This window comes from Mustela nigripes, chromosome 2, assembly GCF_022355385.1.
Source record: "Mustela nigripes isolate SB6536 chromosome 2, MUSNIG.SB6536, whole genome shotgun sequence".
NCBI classification, from domain to species: Eukaryota; Metazoa; Chordata; class Mammalia; order Carnivora; family Mustelidae; genus Mustela; species Mustela nigripes.
In genome coordinates, this window is record NC_081558.1 from 26582599 (window position 1) to 26607016 (window position 24418).

At 44.9% G+C, this 24418-nt stretch overlaps 1 protein-coding gene across 2 annotated transcripts in view; it reads left to right on the top strand.

Annotated features, from left to right (window-relative positions):
* ABHD6 (abhydrolase domain containing 6, acylglycerol lipase) overlaps nt 1–24418 on the top strand; it is a 55098-nt gene that overhangs the window by 5515 nt on the left and 25165 nt on the right. Inside the window, exons 2-3 of one of the 2 annotated variants that reach the window (XM_059390037.1) lie at nt 6046–6109; nt 14591–14743. In XM_059390037.1, coding sequence (XP_059246020.1) covers nt 14625–14743 — 119 coding nt within the window. In that variant the 5' untranslated portion in view covers nt 6046–6109; nt 14591–14624. The remainder of the gene's footprint in view (nt 1–6045; nt 6110–14590; nt 14744–24418) is intronic. The other variant, XM_059390038.1, reaches the window with a different exon arrangement.

The following is a 24418-nucleotide window of genomic DNA, read 5'->3' on the forward strand; positions in this document are numbered from 1 at the left end:
CAGAGAGGCAGGCAGAGAGAGGAGGAAGCAGGCTCCCTGCTGAGCTGGGATCATGACCTGAGCCAAAGGCAGAGGCTTTAACCCACTGAGCCACCCAGGCGCCCCTGCCTTAGGCTTATTTCCAGAGGCTGTGGCTCTGCAACTGTTGACATGGGGTAAGTTTGCCGTGTAATATACTCAGGACAAGATTTAAGCCTTGTATGTGGTGAAATTTGGGACCGGAGCTAGGGGCCAGACTCTGGGAGTATAAAGTTAGCAACACAGACGTGCCCATAGACTCAAGTGTCCGAGAGCCCCCCCGGCACAGTGGCACTGTGAGGGGAGGGGGGAGGTGGAGGCATGGCTGGACTCCCTCCCTGGGTCTTGGAAGGCTATTGAGATCTTCCCAGCTGTCCAGAGTGAGTACTTGCTATCTGCCAGTCACTGCTTTGAGCAGTCTCCATGCACCCTCTCATATTGTCCTTTTACCGAGGCCCTAAGAGGTGAAGTGACTTTGCCAAGGTCACACAGCAGGTCAGTAGCAGAGTAGAGATTTGAACCCAGGTTATAAAACTACAAAACTGAATCCTTAGAAGAGTATTTACAGACAGGCTTTGCTTCATGGCCAAGACTTGTGGAGTGAGCTGGAACTCACCAGGCAGGAGGCAGAAAAGGCATGCCAGGGAGAAAAACACCATGTGTGCCAAAGGCTTGGAGGTGTGAAAGAGTATGACTGATCAGGGATGGTGGCTCATTCAAGGAAAGAGGTGTAGGGGGATGATAGAAGACGATAATGCTTGAGAGACAGGCAGGTATTAAATGTATCCTACGTAGCCTTGTAAATCATGCTGAGGGCCACTGTGAGCCACTGGTGGATTGGAGGCAGAGAAGAGCTGTGTGATGTTGGACAGCTTGCTTAACTTCTCTGGGTCGCAACCACCCATCTGGAGAAGGCCTCAGGAACTCAGCGCTCTGATGAAGAATGTTTACTTTGTTGGTGACCATCATGAACAAAGTGAAGGAGTGGCCTTGATGGCATTAGTGGGCAGCCCTGTTGATTCATGACCTCCTAGCTTCTCCTTTGGTATTAACTAAGTGCCCTCCAAGGGGCAAGGCACTGTGTGTCCGGAAGTGCTGTGGCAGATGCAGAGATGTAGTGAGACTCCTCTTGGAGACTTGCAGCCTAGTGGAGGGTATAGCTGGTGTTCTCACAGGTCCCGTGCGTAAAGGCACAGATCAGCAGGGCCAGGAGAGAGAAGCATCCCTATAAAATACCTGAGGCATGGAGGTTACTAATGACTGGGGTTGGGGTGGTGGTGGTTGAGGGAAGGTACATTGAGGGAGATAACTCCTAGCTCTGTCAGAAAGACTTATAAAGGAGAAAACAGGGGTAGGTCAAGGGTATCTTCCCAGGAGAGAGAATGGGGGAAATGGAGAGAAATAAAAAACCAGTTCACAGTCTCCAGAGAGTCAGACTATCAGCATCTCTGGTACCTGATTCCCCACAGTTTCTAGGTCACAGAGGGGAAGCAGAAGTCATCATCAGACGAAGATGTTCAGTAATGAACTTGCCACTTACATACTGAGGTCCCACGCCGTCATCTCTCCCTCTGTTTTCAACCCTGCTGTTTAGCCCAGCTCCAGGAGCACCGAGGTCTTGGTCGTCTGTCTCTCCCAGCTCCTGGGATGTTTTGCAAAAATCCGTACAGGACAAGGAGTGGAAAGTGAAATTGGAACTCTTGTGAGAGAGTGTGCAAGTGATGTTGGAGAACTGCTTGAATGACATGTCAAGGCAGTAATAGATGAGGGTCTGGCACCGTGAGACCTGATGAAGAGAAGGGGTAAAACTGAATTCAAAAATCAGTTCTTTGAAAATCAAAGAATTAAGCCCTTGAGAGATCAATAAGGTATGTTTGCAAAAACATCCTCTTTAGCACTGTGATCACCAAATGCTAACCGGAAGGATTTATCATGCTCTAAGACAGTCCACGTGAGACTTACTCTTTAAGAATTAGCACAGGATTTCAGTTATGACCTTGTTTTTGTTTTGCTCGATATTTACTCTTGCTTTTAAAATACATTTGGTTGGAGTGCCTGGGTGGTCAGTTGTTAAGCCTCTGCCCTTGGCTCAGGTTGTGATCTCAGGGTCCTGGGATAGAGTCCTCCATGGAGCCCCGCAATGAGCCCCACATCTGACTCCCTGCTCAGCAGGAAGCCTGCTTCTCCCTCTTCCACTCCCCCTGCTTGTGTGTTTTCTCTCTCTCTCTCTCTCTCTCCCTCCCTCCCTCCCTCTCACTGTCTCTCTGTCAAATAAAATCTTTTAAAAAAATTTCATTTGATTTTTTTCTTTTGTTTTTTATTTGGATTAAGTTCTAAACTGAGCTTTGTTTTTTGTTTTTTGTTTTGTTTGTTTGTTTTCTTCTTGACTGTGAACTTCCCTGTGTGGCTTCACTGCTGGTCCCTTTTTGGGATGCTAATTCTCCGGGGGCACAGAGATCTCCTATGGGAGGAGATTCTGCTAGAAAGAAGGTGGGGACCAGCTCACAAAGGGCCCTGAATGCTGAGCCTCTGCTGGAAGCCAGAAATCTTGTCCTGATAAAAAACCTCCAGGCTCTTAATAACAGGGCTCCCTTCTGTCTAACCCAGACTTTGTTCCTGCAGGTAGAAAATGCTATGGACCAACTTCACCTCCTTTAGAAATGACAAAACCCTCTTTAATCTTCTTGCTTTTCCTTTTATTGAGAAGTACAGATTGAGCAATGGGAGACTGTGTTTTGGGTGCTGAGGTTCTATTTTAGGCCCTGTGCCACTGCGTACCCATAGAGAGGGCTATTTTAATTCCTTTCAGTCATGTGGAAAATAATCACTTAAGTGATGCTCTTTCTAGCACTTTACTTCTGAGAGGTGACCTCGGCCGATGACCGTGCATTCAATCTGCAAGAGCCAAGTGCTGAAATCAAAGCTGGTCCTGGGCTCCCTTAGACTGAAGATGCTGGGTTCTTCGGAGGTGAAAGGTCAAGTGACTTTGGGACTTCTTTGATCCAGCAGGAGATTTCTGGAGGGTTTTCTTGTTTTCAACATGATTTCAATCAGGCAGTTAGGTCAGACTTTCATCAGTCTAGATCATGACACCCCCACCCCCACCCCAGGCCGATATTTTGAAGGTGCTCGGCTAGGTCAGGTCACATGTTGGGTATGTTATTGCCCTGTTTCTTGGCTAGTACGATTTTTTAGAAGATCTGCTGCCAAATATATAAGCCACTTACCTTCCAGCTGAGCCCCTGATTCTGCTGCCTGCCTTTCCCCCGTCTCTGCCTGTGTCCTTTCTCCAGAGAATCAGGTAGCATGATTATCTGGTTCTCCAATTCCCTGCCCACAGGACCAGCCTGGTTAGGCTGAGTTTCCTTGCCCACAGAGCTGCCCCAGTGGGAGAAAAAAAGGAGAGGGGCTGTGGGCTTGGCTGGTTCTTAAGTAAGAACCCCCAGAGGGCACCAGTTGCTGGCACTTTGACACCAAGTGGGACCAAGGGCTCCTCTTATTAGTACCTCTCCCAGAGCCGCCAAGGAGCTATGCATTTCCAGTTCATGCAAGGGTCTGGTTGCAGGATGGAAATCCTTGTCTTCTTAGAGTGCTGGACTTCGACCTTTGAGGACTGAAGTTCATGTCAAACTGACTTAACCTTTGGATAGTCACACAGGACAGGAGCCCTTCCTGGTCTTTGTTATCTTGGGAGGCAGCCTGGTTTTTATAGCTTGTGTACAGGGAGAGAGATTTGCAGGCTAACAGCCTTCACATTTGTGCTTCTTCCCTTACCATGTGAAACAATTAAGGTTTGGGCCATTTTAACTAACACAGAGTACAGGACTGGCCAGGAGAACTCTGTGATTATGAAAATGATCTCTATGTCCACTGTCCAGTCTGGTAGCCACATGCGGCCCTTGAGCACATGAAATGTGACTAATGCAAGGAGGAACTGAATTTTTCATTTTATTTTATTTTGATCAATTTAAAGTCACAGGTGGATAGTGGCTGCTATATAGGACAATGCAGGGTACACCATTCTATTTGAGGACTTTATATTATATTTTGTAATAAAGTAGAGAAAACCTTATACACATACATAGTAGCAACTCAAAAGATACAAAGGGTTATCAGTGACAAGCCTTCCTCTTCTCTCTCTAACCTCCCAGTTTCCCTTCCCAGTGGCAGCCAGTTTCTTATGTATCCACCCAGAAATATTTCACACATACATAAACACTACATCTCCTCTTTCTACCTCCCTGTCCTCTTTCACTCCTCTCTCCTTTAATGCAAGAGGTGTTAGTTACTCTGTCCACTCTCTACGTTCCTGGGGCTTTGTTTGTTTGTTTGTTTGTTTGTTTTAGAGGCAGGGAGCAGTAGAGGGAGAGAGAGAATCTTAAGCAACCTCCACACCTGCACAAAGCCTTTAGACCTGAGCCTAAATCAAGAGTTGGACACTCAACTGACTAAGCCACCCAGGTGGCCTTGTTCTTTGCTTTTTGAATTAATAATGAACCCTGGAGGTTATTTTAATGGCTCACATTTAATTTTACTTGTATTTAATGGCTATACCTAATACACCTTTACAAAGTTACACCATCATTTACTTAACAGCCCCCCCTCAGAAGTGGGCATATGCATTAATTCCAGTCTTTGGCCATGACAGATTCCTGCTGGAACAACTAACTTGCACAAGTGGGATATCACAAATTAGGTATAAAACACAGACTCTTAGAAGTGAGACGATCAGGTCGAAAGAATGGTTTACATTGCCTCGGATTTTTACCGGATCGCCATGCATAGAGCATGTTGATGAGAATAGAAGTTGCACCTACGGAAGAGCGCCTGTTCCCCTCAGCCTCGGCAGTGGTCTGTTAGTGAACTTGTTGTTCGTTGCCAGTGTGATAAATCAAGCCATTACCTTGTAGGTTTAGCATTTTTCTTATTATAAATGAGATCGAGGGTCTTTTTGTATGTTCAGGAGTCTTTTCCTTTCTGGTCAATTGGCTGCTCAGGTCATTTGTCCCTTTTTCTGTTGGATTTTTGGTTGTTTTAATTGATATATAGGAGGAACCTTCTTTACATTCAGGAAATTAGTCTGTTGCCTCTGATTTGTATTGACAAATCTTGATCTTGCTCAGGGTCTCTCTTTCCCTGTGGCGTTTGAAAGCATTTCATGTGGTGAACATATTCATCTTCTTGTTACGGCCTCTGTGTCTTATATCTGACTTAGACATTCCCCGTGGAGGTATTTTCAAACAGGTCTCTTTCCTTCTAGAACCTCCATGGTTCCATGGTTCCTCACTGACTCCCCTGAAAGAGTTCAGGGGTTTTGTGGATTTCCCTTCCCTTGCCCGGCTCCTCATTCTCTTGCTGTGGTGCCTTTGCCATTGGCTTTCTGTCCAGTGCTGATTTTAACTGTGGGGTGCCCTCTCACTAACCACTCTGGGAGGAACCTGATCCTCATTTGTCCACTGGTTGCTACCTTCTTCTCTCCTTCCTTTCTCCTTTTAAAAAAATTTTTCTTAAACTTTTAAGTAATCTCTACACCCATCATGGGGCTCAAACTCACAACCCTGAGATCAAGAGTTGCATGCCCTACCCACTGAGCCAGCCAGGCGCCCCTTCTCATTCCTTTCTGAGTACAACTTTGAGGTAAACCCTAATCCTGAGTGGAGAAGGTGAGAGTCAGTCTTTATTTACATCCCCGCACGCCGTTACCTTTCTCCCACTGCCTCCCAGATATCACCAGGTCAGTCCCTGCTCTGTCCTCTTGATGCGGATCCCCTTGACTTTCTCCTTGACTTCCTGTGTGCCTTCCTCGCTGGGTCTCATTATCTGACACACCCTGCCCTTTGTGCCGGTTGCTTAATTGGGGTGGGTGACTTGAACCAGAGGTAGGCTATAAAGCTGTGGGATATTTGTACTCTGCCTGTGCCGAGGAGAGCGCTCCGCCTTGCTTTCCGCATTCTGTGGCTGTTAGCACTTCATTCATGTGCTCTAATATGATTTAATGCTTTGTCATTTTCTTTCCTGTGATTCCAGAATCTCATTTTCGCTTCTGCCAGAGCCAGTAGCAGTTGGGAAAGAAGGCCGTGTTCTTTGAAGAGTGAGTATGGATTTTTAACACTGTCGATTACAAAAAAAAAAAAAAAAAAAGGCAGCCCTTAATGAGCTTGGGTCCCCTCTGTAAGCTTCCTCAAAACCCCTCCCAGGCCAACTTGTGGTGGGTGATTTTTCTGGTTCAGTAGGTCTGATGGGGAGGGGTTTGGGTCCCTGAAGGGCAGAGACGTGCCCACTACGGACAGTTCTCAAAGACTGTGCCAGGAGCAGGGCTCTGAGCTTCAAGGGAGTCTGGAAGATCTGAGCCTCTGTGAGGGAATCAGGGCGCTTTCCTGGGGAGTGTGTTGCTTGAATTAGCCCCGAAAGTGGAGAGGAATTCATCTAGCAGCCAGGACATGGGGTTCCTCCCCATGAAGGGAACAGCCTGAGGAAAGACAGAGCAGGAGGCTCTGCGGGGCTGGCATGGGGACGGGAGCTGGTCACTTGGGGTACATGCAGAGATGTGGAAGTTGATCCAGGAAGTTGGGTTGGGAACGTTGAGTTCACATTCAACCAGGGCAGCCTAATGTATGGTGGGAAGTGTGATGGTTCCCCTGGCAACTAGTGTTAGGGATGAGACAGAAGAGGAGCAAGAAGAAATGAGGATCTGGACCCAGGGCAACGGCTGAGGGAGCTGTGGTCTGACTCACACCTGCTGGAGTTTTGTCTTCCTCCCCCGCATTGCTAGGTTATGTTGGACAACATCAGCCTCAGAGATTGGTGGCAGGAAGCTTTCAGAGGTATAAACCACCCACCCCCCCCCCCCCGCCCAAGCTATATTCCTCTTCCTGTGTGGCTCTACCATGCTCTTAAAATGTGACAGGTATGACTGAAGAACTGAACTCTGAATTTTATTTAGTTAAATTTAAATAGTCAGGCGTTGAATGCCATAGTCTGTCTAGACTCCCACAAGTTGGCTCCAGTGCTGGCGCCCCTCCAGCTCTGCGTAACAGGAGTGGGAAGAGTGAAAGATGTATCAGAGTCTGGGAGGGTAGATCAACTGGGGAGACTGTCGGCAGAAATGAATGAGAAGGCGGAGAGATGAGTCTGGGACATGGTGAGACTGTTGGGTCATGCATGTGCTCAGGCAGACTTTTAGAAAAGTCTGGAAGGGGGTTTTTGGCCAGGCATGTTGAGTTTCGAATTTCCTGAAGGAGGGAGTGGAGGAGGATGTAGGGATGGAGAGCTCTCCAAGGAAGACTGTGAGGAGAGCATTTTGGGAGTATCAGATGACAGGATGAGGAGAGCATGATGGGAAGATCAGGAGAGGAGAACTATCAAGGGGGAGAGAGAGGAGAGCATCTCAGGCCAGGTGTGCTCGTTTCAACAGTCAGAGGCACCTGGCTGGCTCAGTCAGTAGGGCGTGTTAACTCTTGATCTCGGGGTCACAGTTCAAGCTCCACATTGGCATGGAGCCTACTTTAAAAAAATTAATTAGGGGCGCCTGGGTGGCTCAGTGGGTTAAGCCTCTGCCTTTGGCTCAGGTCGTGATCTCAGGGTCCTGGGATCGAGCCCCGCATCGGGCTTTCTGCTCTGCAAGGAGCCTGCTTCCTCCTCTCTCCCTGCCTTCCCCTCTGCCTGCTTGTGATCTGCTTGTGGTCTGTCAAATAAATAAATAAAATCTTTAAAAAAATAAAATAAAATAATTAATTAATGGTTAACCAATAGTAGGGCTGTGAGAACTGCAAAGCACAGAAGATGAATGGACTCAGCCAGACTGCACTGTGGGACAATAAGACAAGGTGGACATAGAGTTGGGCACCTCGTGGCAGGAATCCTAGGGGCCATACCATGCTTTCAGTGATGAGTGGGCAAGCTTAACTACTTATTTGGAAATTTCAGTGTGATTTTCCTCCATGTTGGAGATAATCTATATGACAAGAAGTTAGAACTGCCCATTTCTTGGGGTGCCCAGCTTACTCACTCAGAAGAGCATGTGACTCTTAATCGTGGGGTCATGAGTTCAAGCCCCATGTTGGGTGTAGAGATTACTTTAGGAAAAAAAAAAAAGCTTCCCATTTCTTGAATTATTGTTTCATCAAGTCCTGGGGCCTCCACATAAGAGAATTCTAACCATTTTAGTATTTTTTCTAGCTGTTGATCTTTAGTGATGGTTTTGAGGGATTGGTTTACCTTGACAAGAACCTAGTTTCAAAAAACAGCTTTGGGTGGTTGCAACAATATTTCAGGGCTTGGACATTACACTCAGATTTTAGGAACTTCGCGTTTTCCTTGTGGAAAACATTGTAGGAAGAATTTTCGGCCTCCAGTGGTTACTCCATGGATGGAGGGTGTGGCTCTCACCTCATTGGCTGTGGTGGTGGTGGAGCTGGTAATTAGCATTGCTGTCATTGATACAATAATCATTATTTTTTTTTTTAAGATTTTATTTATTTATTTGACAGAGATCACAGTAGGCAGAGAGGCAGGCAGAGAGAGAGAGAGGAGGGAGAAGGCTCCCTGCTAAGCAGAGAGCCCGATGCGGGACTCGATCCCAGGACCCTGAGATCATGACCTGAGCCGAAGGCAGAGGCTTTAACCCACTGAGCCACCCGGGCGCCCCTACAATAATCATTATTTTGAAGACATCAGGGCTTCAGTCTGTCAGATATGATGGTGTAGGGGTAAGATTTTTTGAAAATGCTTCCCATTCTGTTTTTTCTTAGAATTTTGCATTATACCCTAAGATAAACATATTGGAACTCAAGAGTTCTCAGTTTTCAAAATCAGGGAGAACATGGAAAGCCAGTCGTGATGCATTATGCCTTACTTTTCACCCCAGACTAGGCACTTGGAGATGCAGTGTGTACGTGGATCTGCTGGTGTGTCCTCTATCCAGTTAGTGTTCGCCCCTGTGTTCAGGGATGCACAACTTGGACGCTGACAGGAGGAGGCCAGGGGGCAGGCTCCATTCTGGGATGTGAGCGTGTGTTACTCTCCCTGGTGTCCTAGCAGCCAGCTCTCTTCTTCCTAAAGTATCTTCTCTTCACACAGTGCCATGAGGCCACGGACATCATTATCATTAACCCTGGGATGCGGTGTTTTTATTTACAAGATACGTAAAAAGAGTACATTTTTTTTACCGCCTTTTTCAACCTTTTTCGATAATTCAGGCAATATGCATTGTCAAGGCACAGATAATTTCCCTGGTACTGTTTTAGGTTCTGGGAACATGCAGCAAGGAACAAGATTCTTGAGGGGGGCAAACCAGATCCTCCTCTTTAATTGCCTGGCATAATTTCAGAAACATTTTAAGTCTTCAGAATAGGAAAAGACTGCACAGGTGATTTGGATGAACATTCTTACTTAATTGTTGAGGAAACCAAGCCCTTGCAGCTGGTATAGAAGAGCCTGGTAGGAGAGAATCTGCTGGAATGTTCCAGCCCCAGCCTGCTTGGGCCCAGCCCTCAGGTGAATCTGCCCAAGTGGCAGCCTTTCCTCTATCTCCATTATGATTGTCACAAGACCCATATATTGCATTTTTCTTAAAATTGACTCCTTTTAACTTAGTGTTCAAAATTAATTTGTGTCCCTACCATGAATTAAAAATATCTCTCCACTTGCTAGATGGGATGCTACCCCATTCATGAATGGCTTAATAAATATGATTGGATCTTCCGGAAAGAAAAGGAAGGAAGGAAGAAAGAAACCCTAAAAAGCAACACAAAGAAACCATGTTATTAAGTAGCTAGGCACTGTTGCTTGTGGGAGGGGAAGTCTTGGAGAGGTTATCTAATAACAGCATACTGAGAGTTCCGTTGACCTCGGCAGAACTGACAAAGAGCCCAAAGCCAACTTCTCAGTATGGATGTCGGTGTTATGTTACCTGGGTAATGCTGTGTAGCCCTGAGCATTATTTAGCACTCTCCTGCTCCCTGAGCTGAGCATTATTTAGTACTCTCCTGCTCCCTGATGTCATTTTGCAGGCATCAGCTGAACGGGGCCCATCCTTCGCCGGCTCTATTTTCCACCCTGCAGCAGACTTTCCATCATTGGTGGTTCCAGGTTCACAGGGGTTCCGTTTTTCCGTCCCCAGCCTCTCCTTTGGGTACATAGAGTACCCTATAAACAAACCTCAGCAGGGTAGGAGAGCTGCCTTTTTAAAGGAAAGCTGGGGCAGCTCCCTTTCAAAATGAAGAATGATGGGATGCCTCAGTGGCTCAGTTGGCTAAGCGTCTGCTTTCGGTCATGATCCCGGCATCCTGGGATTGAGACCCACATTGGGCTCCCTGCTCCATGAGGAGCCTGCTTCTTCCTCTGCCCCTCCCCCCCCCGCTTGCACTCTCTTGCTCTCTCTGACAAATAAGTAAAATCTTTTAAAAAGAAATCTTCAAATAAATAAATAAATAAATAACATGAGGGATGATGTAGAGGGTAGGGATAGTCCCCTACTCCTGACGTGTACAGAGCACTCAGGGGACGCCTGGCTGGCTCAATAAGAACAGCATGCATCTCTTGATCTCGGAGTTCTGAGTTTGAGCCCCACGTGGGATGTAGAGATTATTTAAAAAAAAAAAATTTTTTTTTGAAGATTTTATTTATTCATTTGAGAGAGAGACAGAGCACAAGCAGGGAGACAGGCAGAGGGAGAGGGAGAAGCAGACTCCCCGCTGAGCAGAGAGCCTGATGTCCCAGGACCCTGGGACCATGACCTGAGCCGAAGGCAGATGCTTAACCCACTGAGCCACCCAGGGGCCCCCCCCCCCGCCCAAAAAAAAAATCTTAAAGGAAAATACGGAAAGCATTAATATCTTCACTCGGGGCCAGTCTACATTTGACCTGGTCAGGGAAAGTGTGCAGGCTTCTCCGTTATACGTCAAGCCTTGCTAAACCAGCCACGCTGTACAGAAGCTCTTCATCCAAGACTTCATTCTGCAATGAAGCAGAACGTGGCTCCAAAGAAAACCTTCCCCGGACTGACGGGGCCAGCCCGGTGTTGACAAAGCTGTGACATCTCTTTTTGACAGTCATACCTTATGGGGCTGCCATCTCCAGTGTCAGGGCCTCTGATGTCATGGCCTTGGGCATAAAATGTTCTCATTCCTCGTCCAAAGGAGCATCATGTAATTAACTTCCTGCAGCTCAGAAATCAGAATTCGTGATAGTCCTCAGCAGCTTTTTTTTTTTTAATTATTTTTATTAGCATATAATGTATTATTGCCCCCAGGGGTACAGGTGTGTGAATCACCAGTCTTATGCAATTCACACCACTCACCATAGCACATACCCTCCCCAGTGTCCATCACCCAGCCACCCCATCCATCCCTCCCCCTTCCCTCCAGCAACCCTCAGTTTGTTTCATGAGATTAAGAGTCTCTTATGGTTGGCATTCCTCCCCTAACCCTCACCCTCAGCGATTTTTAAGGACTTTGTGTAATGTGGAAAAGTCTTCTTGAAGCTGACAGGTCCTATTCTCATTGACTCTTTTGTGACCCACAGTATTCAGACAGATTGGTTAAAATTCCCTTCATCCGGAAAGTAATTTGCTTACCCCTTGACCCTGAGGCCTTTCAGTATTGTAAATTGTATCTGGGGAGTTTTGTAATTGCTGAAGGAAAAAGTACAGCATCATTGGGAATAGTTGGTTGCCCCTAAAACTAAGAGGATTGAGCCCATTTCGTAACTTTGCTTTTCACTAATTCATTTGTCCCATATTTGTGTCTTGTGCTCTTCTTGGCACTGAGAAAGAATGTGGACGATTGGCCCTACGTTCAAAGAGCTTTCTAGAAGATGAAATAAGCCACTGACTTAAGAGTGCTGGAATGTGTTTATGGTGATGGACAAATTGAGAGGACAGTTGAGTGAGAAGCATACACAATGCTTCTGCCCCTGAGAAGGCTTTCATTCCTACAGTTTCAACCCTGTACCCAGACAGAACGTGTCTGCCTGACTGAAAAGAGCTACCTGGCCCACCTCTACTCTCTCTCCCCCTACTCCCCCTACCAAGGCTGTGAGGGTCTCGTTCTCCAACCCCTTTGTAGGGGACAAAACATGTAAATGGGACAAACCAATATTGCATTATATGTTAACTAACAAGATTTAAATTCTAAAAAATTGTAAAGAGAGATATTCTATCTTCATGGAGAAATTAGGAGTGACAGCTAGTGTGAGTGTTTAACAGCAAATAGCTTACAAAGATTGAAAAAGGCCATTTGGAAAAAAAAAAAAAAATAGACACAGTAGAGCTTGGTGCAAAGGGAGTAGTCCAAGCAGAAACTTGTTTTGTAATCATGACTCTTCCAACTGAGTAACCTTGGGCAAGTCACTTAACCTCTGTGTGCCTTAGTTTTCTCAGCCTATGAAGTGGCAGAAACACCCACCTTGCCTGTTGGATAGGGCTTGGTGTGCTTGACTAAGTGTTGATCACTTTTAGCCCGCTGGCCAAATTCAGCATGCAGCCTGTTTCTAATAAAGATTGGAATACAGGAGCACCTGGGTGGCTCAGTGGGTTAAGCCTCTGCCTTCGACTCAGGTCATGATCTCAGGGTTCTGGGATGGAGCCCCGCGTCGGGCTCTCTCTGCCTGCCTCTCTGCCTACTTGTGATCTCTATCTGTCAAATAAATAAATAAAATCTTTAAAAAAAAAAAAAAAAGATTGGCATACAATCCGTCCCACCTATTACATGCTGGGTGTGACTGCTTTCTCACTACAGTGGCAGGTCAAGTAGTTGTGACAGACCCTGTAGGGCTCCCAGTGCCAAAATATTTATCATCTGGCCCTTGTGTTCAGTGAGGTCACATCGTCACCATCATGAATTCATTATAATATTGAAATATGTCTCAGTTGACATATTTCATATGTCAATGGGGGCATATGGGAGAGATCTCTTCCATTTCACAAGGAAGGGCGGGATTTGCTGGATATTCACACTTTTTCTTAAAGAAGTCTTTGTTTTGTTTGGTGAAATGTAGGTTTGGTCTTAGGCAGCTGGGAACCCTCGGGTTGCAGGCCACCCACCCCCACCCGGCACCCGTCCTTGCAGGAGTTCTTTTCTTGATTAGAGAGGATGATGGGACTTGCACGATTTCTCATTTCATGAGAAAACGAACCATGTTGTGAACTCCTAAGACAGAACAGAGTGGGGGCTACTGATTCACCTCTGGTTTCTAGAGCACCTAGAAATGTGTCAGGCCCTTGTCTGGATCCTGGAGACACACAGTAACCCCCATTCTCCTGGTGCCCACATTCTAGCTTTGAGATGTGCCCGGTGAGTCTGCTGGAAGACCTCAGGACGTGCGCTGGAAATTCTGCTGTTGGGATTTGTTCCCTCCTGACTTTTTATTATATAGTGTTTATTTTTGAATAGGCCGTACATGTGTAAGTGATAAAGAACCAAACGCTTTAAGAGGTAGACCGTGAAACCCAAGTCTTTCCTCTATTCCTGACACCCAGCTTCTAGTTTCTCACCTTAGGTGAACCTAATGGCATTACCCACCCTACTGGCTGGTGGTAGCATTCACGTGCACACGTATGTTGTGTTCATCTCAGTCTTTTAGGTTCTCTGTCTTCTCTTTTTAAAAAGATTTTATTTGTTTATTTGGAGCAGAAGTGGAGGGAGGGGCAGAGAGAAAGGGAGAGAGAGAATCTCAAGCAGACTCTGCAGAGCGCAGAGCCCTGTGCAGGGTTCGACCCACAACCTTGAGATCATGACATTAGGCAATATCAAGAGTCAGATGCCCAACCAACAGAGCCACTTAAGTGCCCCTGTCCTCTCTAACTTTTATTTTTTTTTTTAAGATTTTTATTTATTTATTTGACAGAGAGAGAGAGAGAGCAATCACAAGTAGAGACACAGGCAGAGAGAGAGGGGGGAAGCAGGCCCCCCACCGAGCAGAGAACCCGATGAGGGCCTCTATTCAAGGACCCTGAGACCATGACCTGAGGCGAAAGCAGAGGCTTAACCCGCTGAGCCACCCAGGCACCCTTCTAACTTTTAATTTTTAAAAATTGCAATCTTTCAGAAAAGTTGAAAGAATACTACCTTGTAAGCTGCACCTAGATTCACCAGTGGTTAACATTATCATATTTGTTCTAATGTTCTCTCTTCTCCCCTCCTCGCCACATTTTTTCCCCTCAGTTTTTAAAAGTGAGTGGCAGAAGCAAACACTGAGTAGGCGATATCACTGTTCTCTTAATACTTCAGCAGACATCACCCAGGAGCAAAGATATTCTCCTACATGCAGACATTACCACGATTTCATCCCCCACTCAGGAATTGTGTCTCTGAAACAATAATATTATCTCGTATCTGGTCCTTACTCAGATTTCCCCAATGGTTTTAACAGTGTCCTTTATTAAAAAAAAAAATCCAGGACCCTCTTCAGGGGTTCTTTGTTCTATTTATTTGTTATAACAATTTAGATATTTTAAGCACTTGTCAGCTTTTGTTCCCTCCTGACCTTTATTCTCATTCCGGGTCCTTCTGTCTCCCACTTTGCTGCTTCACCTTTTCTCTTGAGACAGAGTTTCAGTCTTGACTCTCTTCAGCCCTGCAGGTGTCCGCACAGTCCTGAAGAGCAGGATGGACCTTGACGTGGTTAACATGTTTGTGATCGCGGGCGGGACTCTGGCCATCCCAATCCTGGCATTTGTAGCCTCGTTTCTCCTGTGGCCTTCAGCGCTGATAAAAATCTACTACTGGTAAGTCGATTTTATAATTAAAGTCCTCCAGAGTAGCATAGTAACAGTGTCTTCCCTTGCTTATCCTTTGGTGGCGGCTTTTCAACATTTTGTCATGAAATATTTCGAAGATACAGAAAAGTTGAAAGACATCCTGTCTTGAGTCTGGGGACTGTTCTTGAAAAATTGATTGTAGCTCCTCACCGGGTAGATTCTTTCTGGTTTCTGATTACATCTTTGCCTGGGGGGGCCACCCTAACCCCCAGAGTCACTGATTCTGTCTTCAGGCAAGGATTGTGCCTGGTTATGGGAGCTCCTTTGGTATTTTCTTCGTTGTTGGATTCCCACCCAGTGATGTCCTGGACAGGTGCAGTGATGTGCACAGAAAAATGATTGGAAAGACCGGGGCCAAGGGATGGCATGGGTTTTAGATTTGTTCGAAATGTGTTCGTTAGTGAAGTGACGAAAAGAAAAAGAAGTTTCCAAAATTTTTATCAGTCTCGTACCATCTTTATGAGTCTTGCCGTATCTGTAGAACAGCTCTACTTTCCTTTTGTATTTTCTTTAGAATAAGTTACTCTTCTTACCTTAATTCGATTTAAGAGTGACACAAATATTACTATCTTATGCAGAAAATTCCTATTTGCTGTACTTGCCATAAATAGTAAATTAATATTAAAAGTAAAAATGATGGGTGGCTGGGTTGGCTCAGTTGGGTGAGCCTTTGGCTCAAGTCGTGATCCTGGAGTCCTAGGATCCAGTCCCATATCGGGCTTCCCCTGCTCTTCAGGGAGCCTGCTTCTCCTTCTCCCTCTGCCTGCCAGCTCTCCCTGCTTATGCACTCTTTCTCTCTCTCTCTCTCTTCCTTGATCTCTGTCAAATAATTATAAAATCTAAAAAAAAATAATAAAAATAAAAAGTGAAAATGAGCACAATGCCATTAAATGGCGTTTTAAAATTCTAGTCTCCCAAGGATTCTGTGTGTCCTTTCTCTTTGTTACAAAGTCCAGAGAGGTGTGAATGATGTAGCAGCCAGAACAGGGCCTTCCTCCTGGATGGAACCAGAAGATTAGCAGTTGAAAGGAGATTAGATTTCTCATGATGTGCTTCAGTGACTTTTCGTGCTATGGTCCATTTACCAAATAAAACCACCCCTCACGCCCCATGGTGTGTGTCCCCTGGCGAAGGCAGTCCCCAAATAGCCTTGGTTCCTCTCTGTGCCACAGGGAGAAGGGCAGCACACTGGGATTTAACCGGGACTCCGGCAGTTAGACTCGCCTTCTCTGCACTCAGGAAAGAATGCAGTGAGGTTGCGTTCAGCTCGTGCCCTTTATCTGCTCTCCTTTCTGGCTCCCTTTTGTTTCATTGGAGTGTGGAATTTTCCGCCTGCCAGCCAGGCTCTGATCCTTGAAAAGAAGCTAATTGAACAGAAGGGAGCTTTTCATCCTGCACTGTCCCACTCCCTCTTGGATGGGAGGGGGTAGGAGGGCAGCGTGGTGACCCTGTCAGAAGGTCATCCAGGGCCCCACCGACCTACCTCTGCGTTGACGAAGCTGAGATTCTGGCTGTTTCCGTGTGATTGCCCTGCAGCACCAGCTGCCAGAGAGCTTGGGGGCCAAGGCCTCTGTGTGACCCCTGCCATGAAGAGCCCAGAGCCGTGGGCCCCTTGGGGCTTCACAGAGTCACCCTGGCCCTCCACACACAGATGCCATCTTTCCTCACTCCAGTCCAAGCAGAGAATGCAGTTTGGTGGTGGGGCCCGTCACCGTGGATATGGCTGCAGACAGGTGTGCCGATCCCACCCGCCACACATGGAGCCCGGCAGCTTCCTTGGGCTGTCAGGGAGAAGGCTTTCAAAGTCAGGAGTGTCAGGATAATTTTGACACTGGAGCTTTGAAAAGAAAAATAACCTCATAGCAAATAATTCGCCTTTTATTGAATTAAAATTCACACAACATAAAATTCACCATCCTAAAGTGTGTAGTTCAGTAGTATTAGTATATTCGTGGCATTGGAGCGTCTGGCTGGCTCGGTCAGAAGAACCTATGACTCTTGATCTCGGAATCATGAGTTCAAGCCCCAAGTTGAGTGTAGAGATTACTTAAAAAAAAAAAAAAAAAAATTAAAAATAAAAACTTCTTTTAAAAAAAGTATATATATATAAATATATATACACACACACAGTGTTGTGCACCCATTACCACTATCTAATTCCTATCTAATTCCAAAACACTTCCATCTTCCCAAAAGGAGCCTCCGTACCTGTTTGCAGTCACTCACAGTTTCCCCGTCCCTTCATGCTCTGGCAATTTTAATTATATCTCTGTCTCTTTAGATTTGCCTGTTGGGGCCATTTCATATAAATGAGATCAAACAATTTTGGCATTTGATGTCTGATTTCTGTGACTTAGTGTGTTTTCAAGGTGCATCCTTGTTGTAGCATGTGTCAGTATTTCATTATTACGGCTGAATTCTAGGCCATCCTGTGGTTATACAACATGCTATGTATTTATTTATTTATTTATTTATTTATTTATTTATTTTAAAGATTTTATTTATTTATTTGACAGACGGAGATCACAAGTAGGCAGAGAAGCAGGCAGAGAGAGGAGGCAGAGAGAGGAGGAAGCAGGCTCCCTGCTGAGCAGAGAGCCCGATGCAGGGCTCTATCCCAGGACCCTGGGATCATGACCTGAGCCGAAGGCAGAGGCTTTAACCCACTGAGCCACCCAGGCGCCCCCATGCTATGTATTTAAAAGGACATTTGTGGGGTGCCTGGATGGCTCAGTGGGTTAAGCCACTGCCTTCGGCTCAGGTCGTGATCCCAGGGTCCTGGGATCGAGTCCCGCATCAGGCTCTCTGCTCAGCGGGGAGCCTGCTTCCTCCTCTCTCTCTCTGCCTGCCTCTCTGCCTACTTGTGATCTCTCTCTGTCAAATAAATAAATAAACTCTTTTTTAAAAAAAAAAGGACATTTGTATTGTTTCCACATTTTGCCTATTTTGAATAATGCCACATAGCAAATAATTCACTTTTATTAACAAATAATACCACTAAAATCTTGAGAGGTCCCACAGAGCAGAGCATTCAGTCCCTTATTTAAATGACAGCATAGGGACACCTGGGTGGCTCAGTGGGTTAAGCATTTGCCTTCGGCTCAGGTCATTATCATGATCTCAGGGTCCTGGGATCCAGTCCCACGTCAGGTTCCCTGCTCAACGGGGAGTCTACTTCTCCCTCTTGCTGTCCCTTTGTGTTCTCTCTCTCTCTCTCTCTCTCAAATAAATAAATAAAATCTTAAAAAAAAAAAATGACAGCATAGATACATGTGATCTTAAAGCCTGCCCATGCCTGTCACTCAGCTCAGAGCTGTAGCCAGAGGACAAACACAGTGTTCTTGATTTTATGAACTCAGGCACATAAGCTAAGAAGAAACCCAGCTGGTTGGAGAGAATGAAAATCCTAGAAAACGTTTTGGTTCATGCCAGGTTGAACTGTGGCATGAGGTGTTTATGGTACTAGAACCTGTGATGCCATTGCAGAGGGCTGTTGGAAATCCTGTGATTTCCTCCTCCTCCTGCCCCCTTGGAAATGCACAGCCTGTTTCCTTCATCTCACCTCACTGCAAGTGACATTTACACAGTGGGTGGCTTGGGATGAACAGCTTTACCATGAGTCATTTACATCCCTTAACCACAGCTCCTCCTCCGAACACCTTTATTTGCTCAACGAGGCATAATGACCACCAGTGAATTCACTCTGCAGAGCGAGGTTGGTCAGGTTAATTTTCAGGGTTGCTACGTGAACGGGAGGAGCAGGCGGTCGAGTTAGCTGGGCCTCCCAGACAACCCAAGCTGCTCTGCCGGATGCCCAGAAGAGTGTGGGCTAATCCCAGCAGCCTCTCCTGGACATCTCTCTGGGATCTTCCCTGAGGAAACAAAGTGGTGACATAATGGTAAGAAGTCCTAAATAGAAAAAGATGGACAAGAATTGAAAAAGAAAACGAACATTGTTTGTAGGTGACAGGATTGTATTCATAGAAAGCCCAGGGGAATCTATAGATAATTTTTTGGAATTAATAAGTGAGTTTGGAAGGTTGCTAAATACAAGATAAGTGAACAAAAATCAGTTATATCCTTATATGATAGCAACAAAAAATAGAAAACGAAAAAAAAATGTAATGATTCTATTTACTGTTGTATCAACAAATTCAGAATACCCAAGAATAAATCTAAAGAACAGTATGGAAGGCCTCTGGACAGCGAACTATGAAGTATTAGAGAAATTTGGAACCTAAAGCAATGGAGGTATAGACAGTATTTGTGAGTTGGAAGACTTTCTTATCACTGGGTTGTCAGATTTCCCTAAAATGATATGTAGTTCAGTATGCACCCATTTACAGTCCCAGCAGATTGGTTTTTTTTTTTTTTTTTTTTTTAAGATTTTATTTAGTTATTTGAGTGAGAGAGAGCATGAGAGGTGAGAAGGTCAGAGGGAGAAGCAGACTCCCCATGGAGCTGGTAGCCCGATGCAGGACTTGATCCCAGGTCTCCGGGATCATGGCCTGAGCTGAAAGCAGTTGCTTAACCAACTGAGCCACTGAGGCACCCAGTATTTTTTGTTTTGTTTTTAGGATTTTATTCATTTATTTGAGAGACAGAGAGCATGGGTCAGGGGGTCAGGTGGGCAGAGGGAGAGGGAGAAGCAGACTCCCGGCTGAGCAAGAAGCCCAATACAGGACTCCATCTCAGGACCCCACGGATCATGACCTGAGCTGAAGGCAGACATTCAATCAACTGAGTCGTCCAGGCACCCCCAGCAGTTTTTTTTTTTTTTTAATGGAATTTAATAAACTGCTTCTTAAATTTATAAAGAAAAGCAAAGAGCCCATTAAACAAGACAGTCTTGAAGAGGAACAATGTGAGATAATTTACATGACCAGCTGTCAGACCTAATTATAAAGCAACAGTGAATCAAGGCAGCGTAATATTGGCACTAAGAAGGGCAAACCAGTGGGTCAGGAGAGCCCAGGAGCAGATGCACATAGATACAGTCTCTTCGTGGATAAAGGTAGTGCTGCTTCGCAGCAGGGGAAGGGGGCTGTGTCAACTAGATACCCATCTGGGAGAAAAGTTCATCGTGACCTGTTTGGTAGGCAGAATTAGCCAGACCCACAAAGATCCCTCTCTAATCCACGGAACCTGTGAATATGACGACAAATCACTCCCACGGTCGTTATGTTATATATAGTTGACTAAAGACAAGATTTACCTGAGGAGGCCTGATCTAGTCATAGTAGCCCTTACAAGTGGAGGGGTTCGAAGCACAAGAAGGACTCCGTGCGATGGCGAGTTGGAGACCCCAGGTGAAGGAATGGCAGTGGGCTCTAGGAGCAGACAGCCCCTGGCTGACAGCCAGCAAAACAGCAGGGATCTCAATCCTAGGCCACAAAGAACTGAATTCTACTAATAACCCCTAAATAATAAGCTTAGAAGCTGATTCCTTCCCAGACCTTTCAGATCAGAAGTGGCTGGTGCCTTGATTTCAGGTTTTGATATTCAGAGGAGAACTCGGCTAAGCTCACTCCTGACCTGCAGAACTGTGAATTAGTAAATGAGTGTTGTTTCAAGCTGCTAAGCTTGATAATTTGTAACACAGCTGTGAAAAAGAATACAGCCTTGTACCAGGCACAGAAATCAAATCCAGGTGGATTCTAGATCCAAATGAAACAAAAAAGCTTTTGTAAGAAAACATGGAAAAACCTCACAAGAGAGGTTATCCAGATGGCCAGTAAACATATGTAATGGCGCTCAACTTCGTTGGTCATACAGGGCAACAACGAGAGGCCATTTCTACCCACCAGGATGGCTAAAGTGAAACAGGTTAAAATTCCACGAATGGGCAAGGATGTTGTATTCATATCCTAGTGATAAATGGCTACAATCTGGGTGACCTAAAACAACAGAAATTTAAAACAACAACAATAGAAATGTATCTTTTTACAGTTCTGGAAGTTGGAAATACTAAACCAAGGTGTTGGCAAGGTCGGTTCCTTCTGGAGGCTCTGAGGGAGAATCTGTTCAGTGGCTCTTCCCTAGTTTCTGCTGACTGCGAGCTATCCTGGACATTCCTGGACTTGTAGTTGTGTCCTTCATATGTAGATGTGTCACTCCACTGTCTACCTCTGTATGTCACTTGGTGGTGTTCCTTTGGTGTGTTTCTGGGTCTACATCCCCCCCAACTTTTTAAGATTTTTATTTATTTATTTGACAGAGAGAGTACAAGTAAGCAGAGCAGCAGGAAAAGGGAGAGGGAGAAACAAGCTCTGTTGAGCAGGGAGCCTGACGCAGGGCTCGATCTCAGGACCCTGGGATCATGACCCAAGCCAAAGGCAGACACTTAACCTACCGAGCCACCCAGATGCCCCAACATTTCCCTTTTTTTTTTTTTTTTTTAATTCGCCGCTTTTTTTTTTTTTTTAAAGATTTTATTTGTTTATTTGACAAAGAGAGAGCACAAGTAAGCAGAGCAACAGGCAGAGGGAGAGAGAAGCGGGCTCTCTGCTGAGTGGGGAGCCTGATGGTGGGGGCTCTATCCCAGGACACTGGAATCATGACCTGAGCCGAAGGCAGCCGCTTAACCCACTGAGCCACCCAGGCGCCCCCATTTCCCTTTGTTTTTATTTATTTATTTATTTATTTTTAAAGATTTTATTTATTTATTTGTAAGAGAGAGAGAGTGAGAGCGAGCACAGGCAGACAGAGTGGAAGGCAGAGTCAGAGGGAGAAGCAGGCTCCCTGCGGAGCAAGGAGCCCGATGTGGGACTCGATCCCAGGACGCTGGGATCATGACCTGAGCCGAAGGCAGCTGCTTAACCAACTGAGCCACCCAGGCGTCCCTCCCTTTGTTTTTAATAAGGGCACCAGCTATATTGGATTTGGGGCCAACCCTAATCCAGTATGACCTCAGCTCAACTCAATTATATCTGGGAAGATGCTGTTTCCAAATAAGGTCACATCCACAGGCTCCAGATAGACATGAATTTGGGGGAAATACTTTTCAACCCCATGTGGATGTGCAACAACTAGAATCTGGCATATTGTTGATTAAAGTATGAATTGGTTTGGAAAACTTTTTGTCAACAGGACCCCCCTCATTTCACACAAGAGAAGTATGTGTATAGTGTGTATATATACACACACGTATATGTGGAAAGAGAGATATCAAAAGATGTATAAAAGAATGTTACATAGCAGCTTCATTTATAGTGCCTCCAAACTGATAACACCAGTGTCTATTAATACCATAGCAGATACATAAATAAAGGTATAGTTGTACCGCCATTCATATAGTATTCAGTAGGAAGGAGAGAACTTGTGCTAGATTCTACAACACAAACATAATACTGAGTGAAGGAAGTCAGATACAAATACTTCTCATACGATAAAGTTCTGAAACAGCAGAACTGTCCTGGAGAGATGAATGGAGGCAGAAGTTAATGGGGAGAGGCACAAGATAGGCACCTGGGATGCTGGCCATATTCTTGGTCCTGATCTGGTGGCAAGCTGCCGGGTTCATTCATTTTGTGCAAATTCATCAGACTGTACACTTAAAATTTGTGTACTTGTCTATATGATTTATATTTTTTCAGTTAAAGGTTTCTCTAAAAAATAAGAAGGATGTAGAGAAATTGGACTTCTCGTGTACTGCTTGTGGGAATATAAAATTATGCAGCCACTTTGGGAAGCAGTCTGGCAGTTCCTCAAAAGGTTTCTTAAGAAAAAGCTACCATACGATCCAGCAATTCCACTCCTAGGTGAGCTGAGAACACCCAAGAGAACTGAAAACATATGTCCACAGAAAAAGTTGTACGTGAATGTTCGTAATGGCATTATTTAGCTTGAACTGAGACTAGATAACCAAGTGTGCATATCCATATGATGGATTATAATTTAGCCTTTAAAAGGAATGAGTATTAATAGATCCTATAGCGTAGATGAACTTGAACACATTATGCTAAGTGAAATAACGCAGACACAAAAAGCCACATGCGGAATGTGTCCCCATTTATATGAGATGTCCCGAATAAGCAAATCCATAAAGTAAATGCAAAGAGACATGAAGGAAACCAGTGGTTGCCATGATCTATAAGGAGAGGGCAATGGAGAGTGAGTGCTAAGCAGTGTAGATTTTTTTTGAGTTGCAGTAAAATGTACATAACATAAAATTTGCCATTCTACCCATTTTAAAGTATACAGTGCAGTCTTGTTTCTTTTTGATAAAAATGTTCCAGATATAGGTAGTGGTGATGGTTGCACTCCTTTGTGAATATACTTAAAAAAAAATCCTCAGTTGTACCCTTTAAAAGGGTGACTATTATGGTATGTCACTTATATCTCAATAGAAAGAGATCTATACTCAACACCCTAGTCATTAGGGGCTTGAAAATCAAAACCACAGTGAGCCACCATTAGGGTGGCCATTTCTCTCTATATATTTTTTAGGGTGCCTATTTTTTTAAAAATGGAAAATAAGTGTTGTTAAAAAATAAATAAGTGTTGTTGAGGATATAGAGAAATCCTTGTTCCTTGCCGTTAGAAATGTGAAATAGTACAGCTGCTGTGGACACATTTAGTAGTTCCTCAGAAAATGACACATAGAACTATCTTATGATCCAACAATTCTACCTCTGGGTCTATACCCCAGAGACTTAAAAGCAGGGACTCAAACAGATATTTGTATATCAATGTTCACAGTAGTATTACTCGGCCAAAAACCCGAAACTGCCCAAATACTCATCAATAGATGAATGATAAAAATGTGGTATCTACATAGAGTGGAATGGTATTCAGTTTTGAGAAGGAATGAAATTCTGACACCTGCTATAAAACGGATGAACCTTGAACTCATTATGCTTAGTGGAATTAGCCAGACACAAAAGAGCAACGTTGTGTGAATCTACTTATATGAGCTATCTAGGATAGGCAGACTCATAGAGACAGAAAGTAGAACAGAGGTTATCAGGAGCTCAGGGGAGGAGGGGAATGGAGGATTATTATTTAAGGGTTATAGGATTTCTGTTTGGGATGATGAAAAAGTTCTAGACATGATGATCGTGATGGCTGATGTACAACATTGTGAATGTATTTAATGCCACCGAATTGTGTGGTTAAAATGGTGAATCTTCTGATGCGTATTTTACCATAATTTAAAAAAAAAAAAAAGGAAAGAAATGTTGAAGTACTTTTCTCCAGAGGTTCTTATAACCTAGTAATGCTGAGACTTAGAGGATGAAGGGTCTGGACCCTGGAGGAGTGTACGTGTATGTAATGGAGTATGCATCGGTCAGCCTTAAAAAAGAAAGATCGTGCCTTTCGTAACAACATGTAGGTACCTGGAGGGTATTATGCTAAGTGATATTTCAGTCAGACAGAGAAAGAGAAATACACCGTGTGACTTCACTTATGTAAGGAATCTAAAAAACAAGGCAAATAAACAAAAAACAGAAAAGGAATCATAAATACCGAAAACAAACTGGTGCCTGCCAGAGGGTAAGTGGGTGGGTGGTATGGGCCAAACAGGTGCAAGGGATTAAGATGTAACACATTCCAGGGCGCCTGGGTGGCTCAGTGGGTTAAGCCGCTGCCTTCGGCTCAGGTCATGATCTCAGGGTCCTGGGATCGAGTCCCGCATCGGGC